The following is a 17,027-nucleotide window of genomic DNA, read 5'->3' on the forward strand; positions in this document are numbered from 1 at the left end:
AGGAAAAAGTATATTAGTAGTATGGCACTAATCACCTCCAAATCTTTGAGAGGAAGATTTTCAAAAGCCCACCTCGATAAGTCGTTCTTGCAGGTACCAGAGTATTTATTATTAAGGAAAGAGCGCACAAAAGTCCATACATTTATTATACAATGATCGAATAGATACAAAATACATTATTCTTTGCTATATTCGTTTAGATATAGTGATATCGCTCACACACTTTGTTGCATAAGCAGTCCTCACTTGGGTCATGGAACTGTTTTCATGCATAATTTATGATGAAATCTGTGTACAGATAGTTTCGTGATGGCACTTCGCAACACCTGGTTTGGTCCACTCCATCTTTGGTCTAGCATTACCTCTGCTATGAAAAATTCCGGCCATATTTCTTGTTTTTGTCTTCTTTTCCTAAGGACTTCTTCTGCTTGTGGCGTAGTTGGTAGCTATAGGACGTACCTCAAATCCTTTATGAAAAAGCGTTCTTTTGCAAGCACATGTGCTAGTCTTGACGGTGCTTTTTTGCTATCCCCAGTATTCTTTTCAGGAATCTGACTTTCAGTCTTTCTAGGGTTTCTAAGTCGGTCATTGTAAGGTGGTTCCAAATGATCTGAATACCATAGGTAAGGGTAGGGAGAATTTTGCTGCGGAAGAGTAGCAATGCTGTTTCTAGCGAGATCATGGTGCGGTTTTCCATGTTGTAGATCCCTCGTATAGCTGCTGCCGTTCTTTCTCGGATGTGTATTCTGTAAGAGGTTCCATTAGATTGAAGAGTGATGGGGATGTATCGAAAATTACCAACTCTTTTCAAGGTCTGTCCTGAAAATGTGATTGTGTCTTCTGCCGCAACTCTTCCTCCTTTTCAAAATGTTATGTAAACAGTTTTGTCTTTATTTAACTGTAGGTCATTTTCGTCAGCGCAGATCTGTAACTTGTCCATTGCTTCCTGGAGGACCTCCCTGTTTCTAGAGCCTATTATCATGTCATCAGCATAGGCCTATAACACAACTGGAGAGTTCTGTATTATCTTTGCTACATCTGCTGTGGTGATATTGAATAAGATTAGGCTTATTGGATCACCCTAGAGAACTCCATTTGTCTGTGTGATGGGGGACAAGATTGTTACACCGTCTTCGATTTCAACGAAGTTGAATGCTAGCAAATTATTTACTGCAGTGACCAGAGGGTTATTTTGTCCAATCTTATGTTCTAGCTTCTTTATTAACTTGACTATGTTTAGGAAGTCGAAGGCTTTTGTATAATCAATGAAGACAACATGGAATTTTCCTCTTCTGTGTCTTAATGCCTCGTGTATGTCGTTTAGTAGATTTGCGATTGTGTGCAGGGTCCCTCTACCTTTTCTGAATCCAAATTGCTCTTCTGCAATGTGGATTTCAGTTTCCCTCTCAATTAGCCGGTTGAGAATTCTTGTATAAATCTTGGAGTTGCTCTCTAACACTATTCCTTTGTATGAGTTTTCATAATCGGTTTCTCCTTTTCCTTTATAGAGGATTTTCATACGTGATTGCCCCCAACTATCTGGGATAAAGTCGGTTGCAAGGCATCTATTGAAGAGCTTTGTCCATATGGGACCTAGTATTTCTAAGGAGTCTTGTAGATTTTCAGTATATATCCCATTGGGTCCTGCTGTCCTGCAACCTTCTACTTTTTCATGGTAAATACAGTCTCTTTTACTTCTGTAAGGGTTATTGCAGATATTGTTGTATTGTTCTGTTCTCTGATGTCGAGAGCCTGGGGTTTGTTTTCTTTGTTGGGAATTGTTGTGAAGTGGTTTTCCCAAGATTCAATGGTTATATGATTTGATTGATTTTGGTTTTTTTTCTTCAAGGCGATGTAGGGGTCTTTCAGAGCTTCCTTAGCTTACATCTTTGTGTGATCTTCAATATATGCTGATTTCATGAGAGCTAACAGATGCTTGTAGAGTTTTCTTTGATGGGCATACATTTGAAAGTTTGATTTGTTCGTTTGTTGTCTGGTTGAGCGCAGTAGTTGAAGTGTTTTCCTTTGTTCTTCGTAACACTTGTGACCAAACCAAATTTTGGACGTCCGTTCTGTTTTGGGTATCATGATGTTTCTAATGTAGTGGTTGATAATTTCTAGAGCAGAATCTGTTTGCCCTGCTTCAGTGAGCTGTGATGCTATTTCTACCTTCGTTTGGTTTGCCTGTAGTTTATCGACGTCTAGTTGTCTTGATCCTGTTTGTGATTGTTTTTCCTTGTGTTGGCAGTTCTTTCTTATTCAGAAAGTCGCTTAGATTGGTAAATGTTTCTTGAATACTGAAATGTTTTGTCGTTTTGCTACTTGGTGATCCATAAAGGTGATACCTTTGCCTTTGTAGAAGATGAGATCGATAGTGCTTGTGATACCTTTGCCTTGGTAGAAGATGAGATCGATAGTGCTTATTCCATTCAGTGCGATGTAAGTAGTTTCCTCTTTTTTATTGATCAAATTGTATCCTTCCACTGCTAAGATTTCCAAGAAGAGATCCGTTTTGCTGTTCGGTTTGTTGAGCCTGCAGTTCAGGTCGCCGGTCATTATAACGTTTTCTTCCCTTGCTATACATGTTATTGCGCTAATGACTTGTTCTACCCCGTCATTCACTGTTTTTGCAGGGCTGATATAAATTCCTGTGATTGATAAGTTTGCTGTTTCCACAACAGTTGTATTTTCTTCAATGTTGACTTCTTTGATTACTCCTATTTTATTATCACAGAAGCAGGATACGCTCCTTCTGGTCTTCCCCGGCCCTTTTGGGTTGCGAGTGCATGTTTGCTGTAGTAGTGAGGTATGTCTAAATTTTCTGTGATCATTGTTTCTGTGGTAATTATTGCATTGAGTCCGTTCCATAAGTCATCAGGTATTGTTTCAATTAGTTTTCGTAAGCCTTCTACGTTCCATAGCATGACGTTTATTTCAAGTAGACTCATGTTCTTAGCCTTTGCTGGTTCATCTTATGTACTGATCGACATGTCAAAGGAAAATTGAACCTTCTATTACTCCTTTTGGCCAGGAAACCTGGTGATTTTACTTTGTTGAGTTCTCCCAAGGAGAGGCCAAGTTTAAACGACTTATTTATCCCTTTGGTTTCTGGCATTTCACATTGAATGTCGTTAATAGTCCCATTTTTCCTCAGAAAGTTTACGAGAGTTTCTTCTTCCGCGCCGTGGTGAATGCTTCCTACATATAGCCATGCTTGTCCTGATTTTAAATTGAAGTCCTGATCCCTATGATGACTGATCCATTTCTTCATTGTCTAGTTCCTTCTCTTTGGTGTTTGTCTTTAGGTATTTCAGTTCTTTCAGATTCCTTAATTTGTATTGGGTTCTGAATGACTGTTGGATGTGTGCTCGTTATGTCTTTGCTTGTTCTTGAAGTTTGAGAGACTGCTCTGGCATAGTTTAGTTGTTTCCTGTTGCTTTCGAAATAGTCCACTAGTTGGAGTTGTGCTTCTAGGACGAGTGCCATGTTACCCATCTCGTCGATCTTTTCCTTCAGCTCCTCACACGACGTCTTATTTTCTGAGATAGCTTCTTTTATTTCTTTGTTAGTTTCCCTTTCCTGCGGTGAGGTGAGTAATAGTTTACATTTCTCACATAGCCAGAGGAGTTTGCAGTTTTTCCGTTTTAAAATATCAAATTCTCCCATTGTCAATCCAGCACAGTCCTTGTGGTGCCGTCACACTGAATTGATATTTAATCGTGTCTGACTTCTTGGTCATAGGCACCCCAGAATAAAGCTTGGTGTGTCTGTCATGTTTCACTTCGTGTCTGTCTTTTGTTTTTCAAGATGTCTTCCTCTTATGTCTGAGACGCTACTGTTTTCCTCTAATATAGAGCAGTCTACAATAAGTTTCCTTGTGGATATTATTTCTACATGTTCTTCGTATGATTTAAGTGTCTGTATTAAGTTTCTAAGTAATTTTATCTGTGTATTATGTCTTCCGTCTGGTCAAACTTCACAGCTCTCTGACTTACAACTTCATATCACTTCCACAGAACTTATATCTATACCAGGTACCAGAGTTATTAACAACTCATCAAGTTATAATGTAGCAAAAGTTGTGGCAGAAATTTGAATTTTTAAATGTGATTTGTTACCTTTTTTGCTAGTGGTTCAAGGTTGCACAAACACATCCAAGGATCGGGAAGGTTGTGGCCATGGCCTAAATTAAGGTATAGCCCCAGCATTTGCCTGGCAGTGGGATTTGAACCACAATCTCCCAAATGCAATGATTTGTTACTATTTGCATCCCTGTTAATGAACCAGACAGATAGATGGGATTGTGCCAAAATTTAGCCTTACTTTATGTGAAAAGGTGATCAAAGCTTGGTAGTTGACAAATAGATAGTTTCTTAGATATGAACCTATGAAGTGGGCCTTAAAACATGTAGGTTTCATGTCCATGTACCCCTAAGTGATGCTAAATGGAATTGGGAATTAAATATGATAGGACAGGAATGAACAAGTGAAGAGACAAATCAGAGGATCATAAAGGTAGTAACGGATATGATGAAAATAAAGTCTGCCTACTGGATGTAATCATTACCACATCAAGTCTGACCCTTTAGTTAGCCGGTTCGAATTCTGTTGGCGGAGAAAAATTTCACCATCAGAATGTTGTCTGGCAAGATAAGAGAGATGGTGGTATACAATTCCTAATCACTAGATTGCACGCAAAAAGCCTGGGTTCAATTTCAAATCTCTCTCCAGAGCTTGTATGATGCTGTTGATGGTCGGATGGAGACATCACTTGGTGTTATTTGACAGGGGTAAGCTATGGACCCTCAGCCTGTGACATAGAACATGCATTCATAACACTGGACATAGAAACACATGTTGTATCCGTCATTGGACCATGGCTATAAATCTTGTTGGTGGCTGCACAGAAGGGCAATAAGCCAGGACATGCAGGGTCTCCCAGAACCTCTCCTCCTCACCATCCTTCTTTGTATTAGGAGGCTGTAGGTTTCTGGTGCCTCATGATATTGCTTCTTCATCTTGACGGCTGTACAGATTGTACCGGGAGGTACACCTCAACTCCGCACATTTAAAAGAAGCGCCTTAAGGAATTCTATCTATCAAACAAAACGTGAAACAGCTACTGCACGAAGTTGGGGCATTAATCAGAAGATGTCACTCATAAATAACAGTGTAATGTGTTATTTTAGAGTTTCCTAAACTGACTGGATATATTTGTTTGGTTTTGGTGTACAGCAAGTAGTCTGAACTTTTCTCCATAGATGTCCTTACAAAAAACTGAGGTAATGCACTCTGGTGAAAGGTGGAAGAATGAATGATTTAAAGAAGTTTTTGTTTATAGGTTTTCGTAACTAAATCAACTTTCATTATTTTGATATTTCAAGGTTTGCAACTCTTCCTTCTAATCCCACCAGCTTTTGAATCTGGCCAATTAGAAATTTAATAAATTCATAAACATAAGAGGACAAGCTCTCTCGTATGTTATGAAGAAAGAAGACACGATACGAGACCAGTATAAGCTGCTCAGAGGGCAGACTTGTCTCCGACTGGCAAGACCTTGTTCTTAAGGTTATACAAACATCATTCACTGCTCAGAGCTCTTATAGCAATGTCCCGTTTGCTGCTCTCCATAGTATAAATACCCCAGGAGTGGGGCTGTTGGATCTCCTGCAGGTTATAAGAGACAATCTTGATTATCCGCAGGGTTCCCCCGGACAGATACCCACTTTAAAAGTGACGACACCAGAGCCTCTGTGCATGTGCTGTGCTGCAAGCTGTGAGCACCAGGAAAGCACACAGTGTTGTCCGGGTCTTCAAGAGGGGTGGGTTGGTTGGCTGGTAACCTGTGACCAGCTTTGTGAAAGAAGAGGTGACACTTTCTGCAGACTCTTCCCATCATTTAGCAAGACAGGAACATGTGGCATAACCAGAGGCTGAGTTATATGCTGGGGCTGGAAAATGTTCTCCTATCTCCCATACTGTCCAGACTACAGCCCCTTGTGAATTCGATTTGATTTCTAAGATGAATAAACCGCTTTGGGACTATTGTAGACATTTATACTATCAAGACACTGTAATGAATATACTATGGCTTCTGGCAACAGGTTGTACACTGTACAAATATTGACCACTTCCAAAGTACAATCCATCGCAAAAAATGTAGATGAAGAATATTCTCATTAATGAGAGCAAGTCTGCAGCACTTGTCGTCAGTAACATATCAGAACTGAACCCTTAATGAGACGATACTTAATTTCAGGTGGTTTTATCCCAAGTCAGTCTGGTGGTATTTGATGGTGCATATATACGTCAGCCTCGTGAGAGTAGATTTACTGGCATGTAATAGAACTTCTGCGGGACGAAATTCCAGCACCGTTCCTTCTCCAAAAACCATTTAAAAAATAGTTAACAGGATGTAAAACACTGACTTTACAGAGAACGGTTTGTTAGATTTCATCACTTAAAAAAAGACTGGCTAAACAACTGATCCATGAGGCACATTACCTGTACTTTTCTTCTTCCTCTTCAATGTGTTTTCTGATCACATCTTCTCTCTGCCGTAGTTCCCACAGCTGCTTTGAGCTGACAAGCACACCCTCGTCTATGTCGAGAGTCTCATCGGGTCGAGGTATCACTTCCGTCTTTGAATCCTTGCTCTTCTTCTCTTCACCTTCTTCCTCTGCCTGTTCATCTGCCCATTCCTCTATCTTTTCTTCTACTTTTTTCTCCTTAATGATCAGCTGCTCCTCCTCGTCCTCAACCTTCTCCTCCTCCTCCACAATTTCATCTTGTTCTTCCTCCTCCACCTGGAGGAGGTCGACGTCTAGAAAGGGTCCGCACTCTGCCCATTGGAAGTTGTCGTTGTACACCCTAGCATCAAACTGCTCCAGTGTCAGAGGGACCACGGACTCCACGTTGTCCAAAGATGACCTCTTTGACCTCTGGAATATGAAATAAGAATTTCCATGTACATGCAACACTTCAGTACTTACCCCACGCAGATATTTTTCGTGCACTGTTACATAATGTATCATCTTTGATGTAGTTTCCACCTTTCAATACATTTTTATTATTATTATTCTACAGTTACACAGAACTAGCACTTAGCTTAACATATATTTTAGGACATGTTTCGTTTCACCTGCGGCATATCTCCAGCTAAAAAATGCATTAAAAATTTACACAGACAACCAAAATGCATTGCAGCAATTTGAGATCGTTCAAAGTTGTTGAACACTGATAAAATGTTTGTTTATAGATAAAAAATTCATTGTAACAACTTTATCCTTAAAAATATATTATACACGGATAAAATGCTTGGTTGTGTCTTAACGTCTTCTTCTTCTTTCTTGTGTAAAACAAACTGTTACAGTCTTTAGTACTGCGCGGTGATATGATTAAGATATTCAGATTAATTGGACGCTTATATGTAGACTTAACTGCTATTTGTTTGAGTTCTAATGGAGCAGCTTGGTTTCTATTGAGCAGGGGAACTCATCTATACCTTGGTTGAAGTTTGGTAAAGTGTTGATAATAAATGTATTATGAGGAGTGTGAAATGAGAATAGAAGGAAAAGAGAGAGAAAGGAATTTGTTGAGTTGAAGAAACCTTGTTATAGTGTTGGGAATATTAGAATGTTTCAATTACTCACCTCCCTGCTGGTCCCGTTGGCTCTTTTTACGTGTGTACTGTCTGCTAACTGAGTGTTTGCATCAAGCAGCTGATCCATGGGAAGGGAAAGTAGGAGTGGTGTTGTGGTAAATGGAACTTGTAATTAGTGGGGTGTCTGTGTACTGTATTTTATTGGTGTGTGTTTTAGTGGAATTTCCTCATGAATCTAAGTTTCAAATTTCATCTAGGAGCATATTTATGTTTTCAGTAATCTCATTAATGTTGAAATTAGGAATTTGTTGTGATCCATTTCTATGTAAATTAATGCAAGGATGTTCATCAGATTTCATTCATTTAAGGTGTCGGACAAACAGGAAGAAACTTTTTAATATGATATCCAGAGCATATTAAAGCAGGAAAACAAAATCAATATTCAGCCATGAGTTTACATAACGATAGAATCAAACCACAAATTCACCACAAAAGACAAGGATCTAACAATTTTACACACAAAGAAATGCCACTTGGTTCATGCGTTCATAAACGTACCATTTGTTGATAACTTTCGCTGTTTTCGGTACCTTTCCCATTTCTCTAAATTTATGTTACATGCTGTTCTTACCTTATTTACTTTTTTCGATCTGGCTACATTTCGTTAATTGATTATAAGTTTCCTTCGACGTGCACTCATGTTACAAGCTTAACGAACTCTGTTCGTATATTTTCTTTCACTTTTGCGCTGCCCTACGTCATTCCTTCTTGGGTTTTTGATTGGTTGCAGCATTTTAACATGACTGTTTACGTCACTGGCAACTTTTCTTTTGATTGGTACCGAAAGTGTATCCTTCCGCGCTTTCTTGTCCTTTCATTGGTTCCTTTCGTTATTTGTATTTTGTACTGATTATATTTATTAATTGTAAACTTTTAAAGATATTCTTTCTGGGTTCCCTTTTTCTTACTATTTAGTTACTTTTTGTTAAGTTTTCCATGCACAGTTTGTAAATTACTTATGTTAGTTTTGCAGTACTATGTTGCGTCGCATCTGGAATTTTCCTTGGTGCTATTTTAAGCGACATGCCTGCCTGTATACTTCGCCTTATCATTCCGGATTTGGCCGGAATCGCCACTGGTGTTCTGCAGCAGCTACTATGCTGTATTTCTAAGAAACATATTTACTTCGCATATGGACTAGCTACTTTTCTTCAGCGTGTCTTCCTTGCTGCAGTCAATTCGAGGTCATTTACCTCGCTTTCTTGCACAGGTCTGGTTCGCTCCAAGTATGACTGCCAGCCTGCTAACCGCACTGACGTGGCCCTGTCGGCCTCGTACCTTACATTTGAACATGAAAACAACACCAGCTTAGGGTCTGGTTCTTGCTCCAGGATCTACTGAATTATTTTCATGACTGTTTTAGCTCATTGTGTCCATAGACACATTTTATCCAAATGTCGGCTGGATCGTCTACGAATTTATTAACTGCGGCTCTTAAATGATTAATGGAGTTACTGAACTAAAGGTCCTTTTTTTTCTTCTTTGAACTCGCTACTCCCCGGCGGAGGATTGTGTGCCAAAATTCAATTCCAGAACTGTCCTGCTACAGTGTAAATTTCTCATCAAAATTTCCTACATTTAACTTTGTTATTTTGATAGCTTTAATCATATTTGTTACCGTATTTTTGTGGTAGGTAGAGGTGAAAGAAGGTGCGGGGGTGAACAGGTCTCAAGCTACGAAATTAAAGTTAATTTAAAATTTAACAAGGTTATATTTTCTTTCCAAAATTCAGAAAAAACACGAATGGCAGGTACAGAGTAGCAAGGTAACAAATTACAAGTACAGTATTCACAAGATTTGGGCTTCGAGCCCCTAACTCACAATTCTTGGGCAATTAGCCCAACTTTACCCCAAAACAAGTTTCAACAGAGGGGCAGAAAACCCCATTCATGCCCAGGAGCACTTGCTCCAAATTACACAGTAAGGCCTCCTTGAGGCGCGCAGAAAACAAAATTTTCAAGAAAGAGCAACTTGCTCTCAAAATTTAAGCCTGTCAAAGGCCACACCAAATTCCACCTTCAAGCTGTCCTCTAAGGACATATACACAGGGGTAAAATACCCAACCTACTGAGGTCTATTAAGTGAGAAAAAGGTTAATTACATGACCTCTAAAATAACAATTTGAGAGGAGGCGATCTGCACTCCTAATACATTTTGTTTAAAACCTAATCTGGCTCTAGGCCGCTAATGCAAGGGCTAATCCCATACTACGGAGGTGACTTTAGAAAAGAACAATTTACATTACATTAAGGAAGAATCGGTTGTGAGAAATAAGTTCACCTCAAAACAATATGAGTGGGAGCTCGAGAGGGTTAAGCACTCTCTATCCCAATACGTAGCTTAAAAGAGAATAGATACTAAGAGTCTTTACATTTTAGGGAAAGGTTACATGGTGAAAAAGCTTCGGACCCGCCCCGAGAGTTAAACTGCTGAGCTAGCAAGAAAAGAAGTTATTATACGGCCATTACCTGGTTGTTGAACTGCTGTCCGAAGAAAGAGGCGCTTCCCGCCCCCTGCTATGTACTTTACACACTGAAAGACGGTAGAGAAGTGGCGCAGAGACCCTAAAATCAGCAGTTTATATACTCTCGCGGAAAGTTCGAGGCGTTTCAGGAAAGAAAACACCCGCCCACAATCATTTATTGGTTAGGGTTAAGCAGCATATCCAATTTGAAGAAGAAACCCCTTATTGGTCGTAAATTAATTAAAGAAATTCGGGATTGGCTAAATTCAAAACAAGGGGAAAGAAAGGGGAATACAGCCAACTTAAACAATACCAGAAAGAAATTTAACAAGAAACAAACTTTTGAAATAAAAATTTCTCCAAAAAACAGTTCTTTCACCTTGCACTAGGGTGCACTATTGTAGTTCTTCAGTAGTGTCCTCTAGAAGAGAAGGTTCACACTTCTTACTACAGGTAAAACAAAAATACATCGAAAACGACCCAGTTCAGAAACTTCAAAATTTCCAAGTAGTGACATCTTCTGAGAAACTTGAAAATTAACACCATAAATAAAGTTCAGACTTCCTCCAGTAGGGGAGTTTCAACTGGCGCAAAATTTGAATTAGCGGCGTGGAGGTGTACCGCCCGGTACAATATTAATTGCTCATAATTATTCAACTTAATCGGTCTGGTTTTTTAACCAGCCTTCAAGGTAATTTAAGCATTCAGATATTGTACTCTGATTTTCACAGCTATCGTAAGACAACAGTCTTACTTATTTACTTTTTATTCGCACAGCCGGTGGCAATCTTTCGCTCAAGGCCAAGTGTTGAAATATAATGTTACAATGTTAATTATTGTTAAAATTTTCTTAATTATTGTTGTTATTTCTATATCATTTATATAATAAATTTGTAACTGCTGATCTCCTTTCTTATTTCCCGAGAAACCTTGGATACCCCTTCCGGCTTTTCCACTGTTTTGTCCATTTTGGTGCCGAAACCCGGGATCATCAGATTTTTCTTTTTCCCTATTTTGTACTAATTTTGATTCCTTACTGTTTCAGAAGATTCTTTTAAAGTCACTTTCCACAGTTCCTGATGCAGCCTGCAGTTGCCCCAGTTAATCCGGATGCCAGCATGCCGCCCGAGGACAAGCTGATACGAGCTCGCGCTGCCTACAAGGGACAGTTAAGCCTGTTTCGTAAGTTCCTTTCCAGTTGGGAAGACGAAACTTGCAATGTTGACAATCTTGTCCAAAGGTTGAAAAATTATGAAGTGGCGTATAGTCGTTATGATGAAGCCCAAACGAATTTAGAAATTCAATGCCCGGAGCAGTCTGTAGATCGGGAGGAGGTTGAGAATCTTTATTATGAAGGGCACGCTCAAGCGGTTCAAATCATTAGACGGCTTACTCATTCCTTGAAGCAGGAAGAGTTTTCAAATTCCACACCCCGTTCAGGATTGCTAAAAACTCCTGACAGTTCTGCTCAAGTTTCTTTGCCTAAGATTCAGCTTCCGCAATTTTGCGGTAATGAAGACAAATGGGATTCCTTTTTTGAATTATTTGACTCTTTAGTTAATCAAAATGAGACACTTCCTGATATTCAAAAATTTCATTACCTTCGTTCTTCGGTACAAGGTTCCGCGTTGAAACTCATTGAGTCTCTTTCGCTTAGAGGTGATAATTACAAAGTTGCTCTAGGGTTATTGAAGGAACGTTATGCGAACCCCCGTCTGAGGATACATTGACATATGCAAGCCCTATTTAATTTACCTGCTACTAGAGTAGATAAGGTTCAAACATTCAGAGCATTATTGGATGTTGTCGAGTTGCACGTTAAGGCTCTGGCGATTTTGAATCAACCGGTTGAACACTGGGATACGTTTTTAGTGTATTTGATCTCTTCCAAATTTGATCAGGATACTTTAAAAATCTGGGAAAATGAAATTTCCAATTCTCAAACCATTACTTATAAAACTATAATTCAATTTTTAAGGCAGAGATGTCAGATTCTTTCAGCTGTTGATTTTCAAATGAATGGCCAGCCTGTAAAATTGACGAGCAAAATTTCGCCGCCGTCAAAGGTTTCCAAATTCAAATCATTTTCAAAACCTCAGGTGTTGAATGTTCAGACCGAGCTCTCGAAATGTGGATGTGGTTCAGAGAGACATTTGTTGTATTTGTGCCTTAAATTTAAATCGATGTCCATAGATGACAGGAGGTTATTTCTTCAAGCGAATAAGCGTTGCTTTAATTGTCTATCCAGCAATCATTTGCTAAACAAATGCAACTCTACTAATTCTTGTAAACATTGTGGCTCTAAACATCACTCTTTAATACATCGCCACAACAAAACAAGAGCTAATACTTCATTGACGGACTCTGCTCAAGATAGTATTCCATCTGCTAGTGCACAAACTTTTACTCAGGGTTCATCCTCTTTGAGAGGTTCCGAAGTATTGCTTTCCACAGCTGTTGTACAAATAAAGGATTCGGGAGGTCAATGGAACTCGGTTCGATGTCTGTTGGATAATGCCGCCACACACGATTTTATTAGTGAAAATCTGATAGAGTGGCTGGGATTACAAAAAATTCCTACTGATGTGGAAGTTACAGGCATAAATAACAACAGAACATCTTCCACTAGTTTTGTGAGGATCTGTATTAGGGCTTACTGTTTAATTTGAATTGTTTAACTATGAAAGTTATCAGTAGTAACACACCTTTGATATTAAGGACTGGGCCATTCCCCCTCAAGTTAAATTAGCAGACCCTAACTTCTTTCAGAGTGCACCTATAGATCTTTTATTGAGTGCTGATATTTTTTGGCAAGTATTATTACCTGAGAAGGTACAAATTATGCCTAATGTGTTTGCCCGTAAAACTAAACTGGGTTGGATTCTTACTGGGCGTCTTCCTAAGAATTCTATGACTATTAAACCCCAATGTCATTTTGTTTCCGCTCAGGATCAATTCAATTTGGAAAGGTTTTGGAAATTGGAAGAATGTTCTTCAGATAGCCTTCAAATCTCTGAGCAGGAGCAAGTTTGTGAAGAACTTTATAAACAAACTACTTTTCGTAATTGTGATGGTAGATTTGTGGTTCATCTTCCTCGTGTCTCCAATCCCCCTGCCTTAATTAATACTAAGCCTCGTGCTCTTAAGGCCTTGATCGCTATTGAATCAAAATTTAAGAATGATCCCTCTCTCAAACTTCAATATACTCAATTTATGGAAGAGTATGAAGCTTTAGATCACATGGAAGTTGTAAGGAAAATTGAAGACACTAGCGTTGTAGATTCTGTCTATCTTAATCATCATCCTGTTTGGAAGAGTGAAAATGAAAAATCTAAGAAAATTCGAGTTTTTAATGGTTCAGCCCTGGATGATCAAGGAATTTCTTTGAATGATACTCTTTTGTCTGGTCCCTCTATTCAAGTTGATTTATCTATTATCTTGTTGAATTTTAGATTATTTCCTGTCGCGGTGATGGCCGACATTCAGCAGATGTATAGACAAATTCTGATTGACCCCGCTCAATGTGACCTGCAAAGGATTCTCTGGCGTGATGATCCTAAGAAGCCGCTAAAGGTCTTCAGGTTAAAAACCCTAACTTATGGATTAAAACCCTCTGCTTTTTTGGCGATCAGGACTCTTCACCATCTTGCCGAATTGGATGGTCATCTCTTTCCTCCTGAGGTAAGCCAGGCGCTAACTACGTCCTTTTACGTGGACGATTTCTTGTCTTCTTTTCCTTCAATCTGAGAAGCTACCCAGGTTGCTAAGGGTTTGGTTCAATTACTTGAAGGTGGTGGATTCGTATTACACAAGTGGTGTTCCAATCACGACAAATTTTTAAATGTCTTTAAGAATAGAGATCTGATTAATAGTTGCGTAGAATTGTTTAAGGAAGAAACTACTATCAAAGCTCTCGGTGTATATTGGAGTCCTAAACAGGACATATTTACTTATAAATTGACACTCTCCGCAGAGTCACCTACCACTAAACGTCAAATCCTTTCAGAAATTGCAAAAATCTTTGACCCTTTGCAATACTTAGCTCCTATTATTGTCTTAGCTAAACTTTTTATGCAGGAGTTGTGGACATTGAAAACTACTTGGGATGACATTGTTCCCTCTAGTTTTCTTCAAAAATGGATTAAATATAGAGAGAGCCTTCATGAACTTTCTAATATTCTCATACCTAGAGTTCTCATTAAGCATCCCCCTGCTGATATTTTGGAACTTCATTTGTTTTCTGACAGTTCTGAAAAGGCGTACGGGTGCTGTGCGTACCTTGTCTCTAGAAACGAACCATTGTTTTCCAATCTTGTATCTTCGAAATCCAAGGTAGCTCCTTTGAAGGTCGTTTCATTGCCTCGGTTAGAGCTTTGTGCTGCCCTACTCGCTGTAGAATTGTCTGTTAAACTACTTCAGAATTTAAAGGTCCACATTTCTCAAACATTTTTCTGGACTGACTCGACTATAGTTTTGTCTTGGTTTGCTAAGCCTTCATATCATTGGCAGTCTTTCGTGTCCCACAGAGTTGCTAAAATTCAGGAACGAACTTCAGTGGACTCCCGGCGTTACGTTCCCACTTGTGAGAATCCTGCTGATGTGATTTCTAGAGGTTGTAGTCCTAAGCGTTTAGCTAACCTTGCTTTATATTGGCATGGTCCTACTTGGCTTATTCAATCTACCTCTTCATGGCCTAGCCATCCTAATTTAGAGTCTATTGAGCAAATTGAAGCTCGCAGGACTTTGATTTCTGCGCATGTTGCTATTGCTACCTATCCATTGCTTCACAAATTTTCCACTTTTCGGGTAAGAGTTATGGCTTATGTTCTAAGATGGAAATTTTTTGTGTTAGATCAACCTTTAAGGCCTCGAGAATTTCTAACTGCTTTGGAATTGAGAACAGCTACTAATAAAATCTTGTTTTTAGTGCAACAAGAAGTATTCTTGGAGGAGTTTCGATCGCTTAGTAAGGGCATTCCCTTGAAAAAGGGTAGTAAACTTTTGGCGTTGCCTCCTTATCTTGATCACGATAATCTTTTACGAGTAGGTGGTCGCTTGTCTTCTTCCATTTTATCAGAGGATAAGAAGCATCCCATCATCTTACCCTCTAAACATCATGTTACTAAGTTGATTATAAGACAATTTCATTATCAGCATTTGCATGCCGGTGCTCGTACCTTGCTGTATCTTATTCGTGAACATTACTGGATCATTAACGGGATTCATGAGGTTAATTCTGTCATACGTAAGTGTGTAAGATGTTTTCGTGCCAATCCCATCCCTTCATCTCAGCTTATGAGTGATCTACCATCATTTAGATCTCAACCTTGTCGCCCTTTTGAGTATACCGGTGTGGATTATGCAGGACCATTTTCTTATAAAACCAATCCTCTAAGGCCTTCTTCTAAGACTTTAGGTAAGGCTTATGTTGTTTTGTTCGTTTGCATGGTTACTGGAGCTATTCATCTTGAACTTGTTACCAATGCTTCTACTTCCTATTTCTTAGCTGCTTTCTCTCGATTCTCTTCTCGTAGAGGGCTGCCCTCAGAAGTTTTTTCTGACAATGCTAAAACATTTTGTGGAGCTTCTGAAGAATTAAGGCGAGCTATTGCTTCCTCTTCAGCTCAGCAGGAAATTCAAAATTTTGCCTACTTAAAAGGATTTAAGTGGAATTTTATTCCCCCATATGGACCCCATCACGGAGGCCGATGGGAATCCTGTGTTAAGCTTCTTAAGCATCATTTAAAGAGAACTTTGAATTCATCTTTTCTTTCTTACGAAGAATTTAATTCGCTACTTGTTTTGATTGAAGGTGTGATAAATTCTAGACCACTCTCCCCTTTGTCTCAAGACCCCCAGGATCTTCTTCCCCTTACCCGTTCACATTTTTTGATAGGACAATCCATGGTCTCCTCCGGCGCTGCTCCGGAGACTTGATTTACCTTTACCAATTTTGTGGAGGAAGGTAGAGGCTGCTCGTGACAGATTCTGGCAACGCTGGCGCCTGGAATACCTGGGGCGGCTTCAGGTAAGGAGTAAATGGAAATTTGAGCAACCCAATACAAAGAAAGGCGACTTGGTTCTTTTGCGGGATCCAAGTCCTCCTTTAGTATGGCCATTGGGCAGAATTGTTCAAGTTTTTTCTGGACAGGATAAAAGGATTAGGGTGGTAAAGATCCGCACTAGTAATGGATTCTTTGTTAGGCCCATTACGTCAGTATGCCTTCTACCTCTCGATAGTTCTTGACAAGTTTGTAATCTTGTTATTGTAAGCCCCGAAAGAATATTTTTTCTTTTTCTTTTCTTGCCCTCCCCCCAGTATGGTTCATGCGTTCATGAACGTACCATTTGTTGATAACTTTCGCTGTTTTCGGTACCTTTCCCATTTCTCTAAATTTATGTTACATAAGGTTAAGTAACCTTATTTACTTTTTTCGATCTGGCTACATTTCGTTAATTGATTATAAGTTTCCTTCGACATGCACTCATGTTACAAGCTTAACGAACTCTGTTCGTATATTTTCTTTCACTTTTGCGCTGCCCTACGTCATTCCTTCTTGGGTTTTTGATTGGTTGCAGCATTTTAACATGACTGTTTACGTCACTGGCAACTTTTCTTTTGATTGGTACCGAAAGTGTATCCCCGCGCTTTCTTGTCCTTTCATTGGTTCCTTTCGTTATTTGTATTTTGTACTGATTATATTTATTAATTGTAAACTTTTAAAGATATTCTTTCTGGGTTCCCTTTTTCTTACTATTTAGTTACTTTTTGTTAAGTTTTCCATGCACAGTTTGTAAATTACTTATGTTAGTTTTGCAGTACTATGTTGCGTCGCATCTGGAATTTTCCTTGGTGCTATTTTAAGCGACATGCCTGCCTGTATACTTCGCCTTATCAT

At 39.2% G+C, this 17,027-nt stretch overlaps 1 protein-coding gene across 4 annotated transcripts in view; it reads right to left on the minus strand.

The window, feature by feature from the left end:
- LOC136880806 (golgin subfamily A member 6-like protein 22) overlaps positions 1-17,027 on the minus strand; it is an 88,538-nt gene that overhangs the window by 43,217 nt on the left and 28,294 nt on the right. For all 4 annotated transcript variants that reach the window (XM_067153340.2, XM_067153342.2, XM_067153341.2 and 1 more), the window contains one exon: positions 6,505-6,941. In XM_067153340.2, the coding sequence (XP_067009441.2) occupies positions 6,505-6,941 (437 nt within the window). The remainder of the gene's footprint in view (positions 1-6,504; positions 6,942-17,027) is intronic.

Source organism: Anabrus simplex, chromosome 9 (genome assembly GCF_040414725.1).
Source record: "Anabrus simplex isolate iqAnaSimp1 chromosome 9, ASM4041472v1, whole genome shotgun sequence".
NCBI classification, from domain to species: domain Eukaryota; kingdom Metazoa; phylum Arthropoda; class Insecta; order Orthoptera; family Tettigoniidae; genus Anabrus; species Anabrus simplex.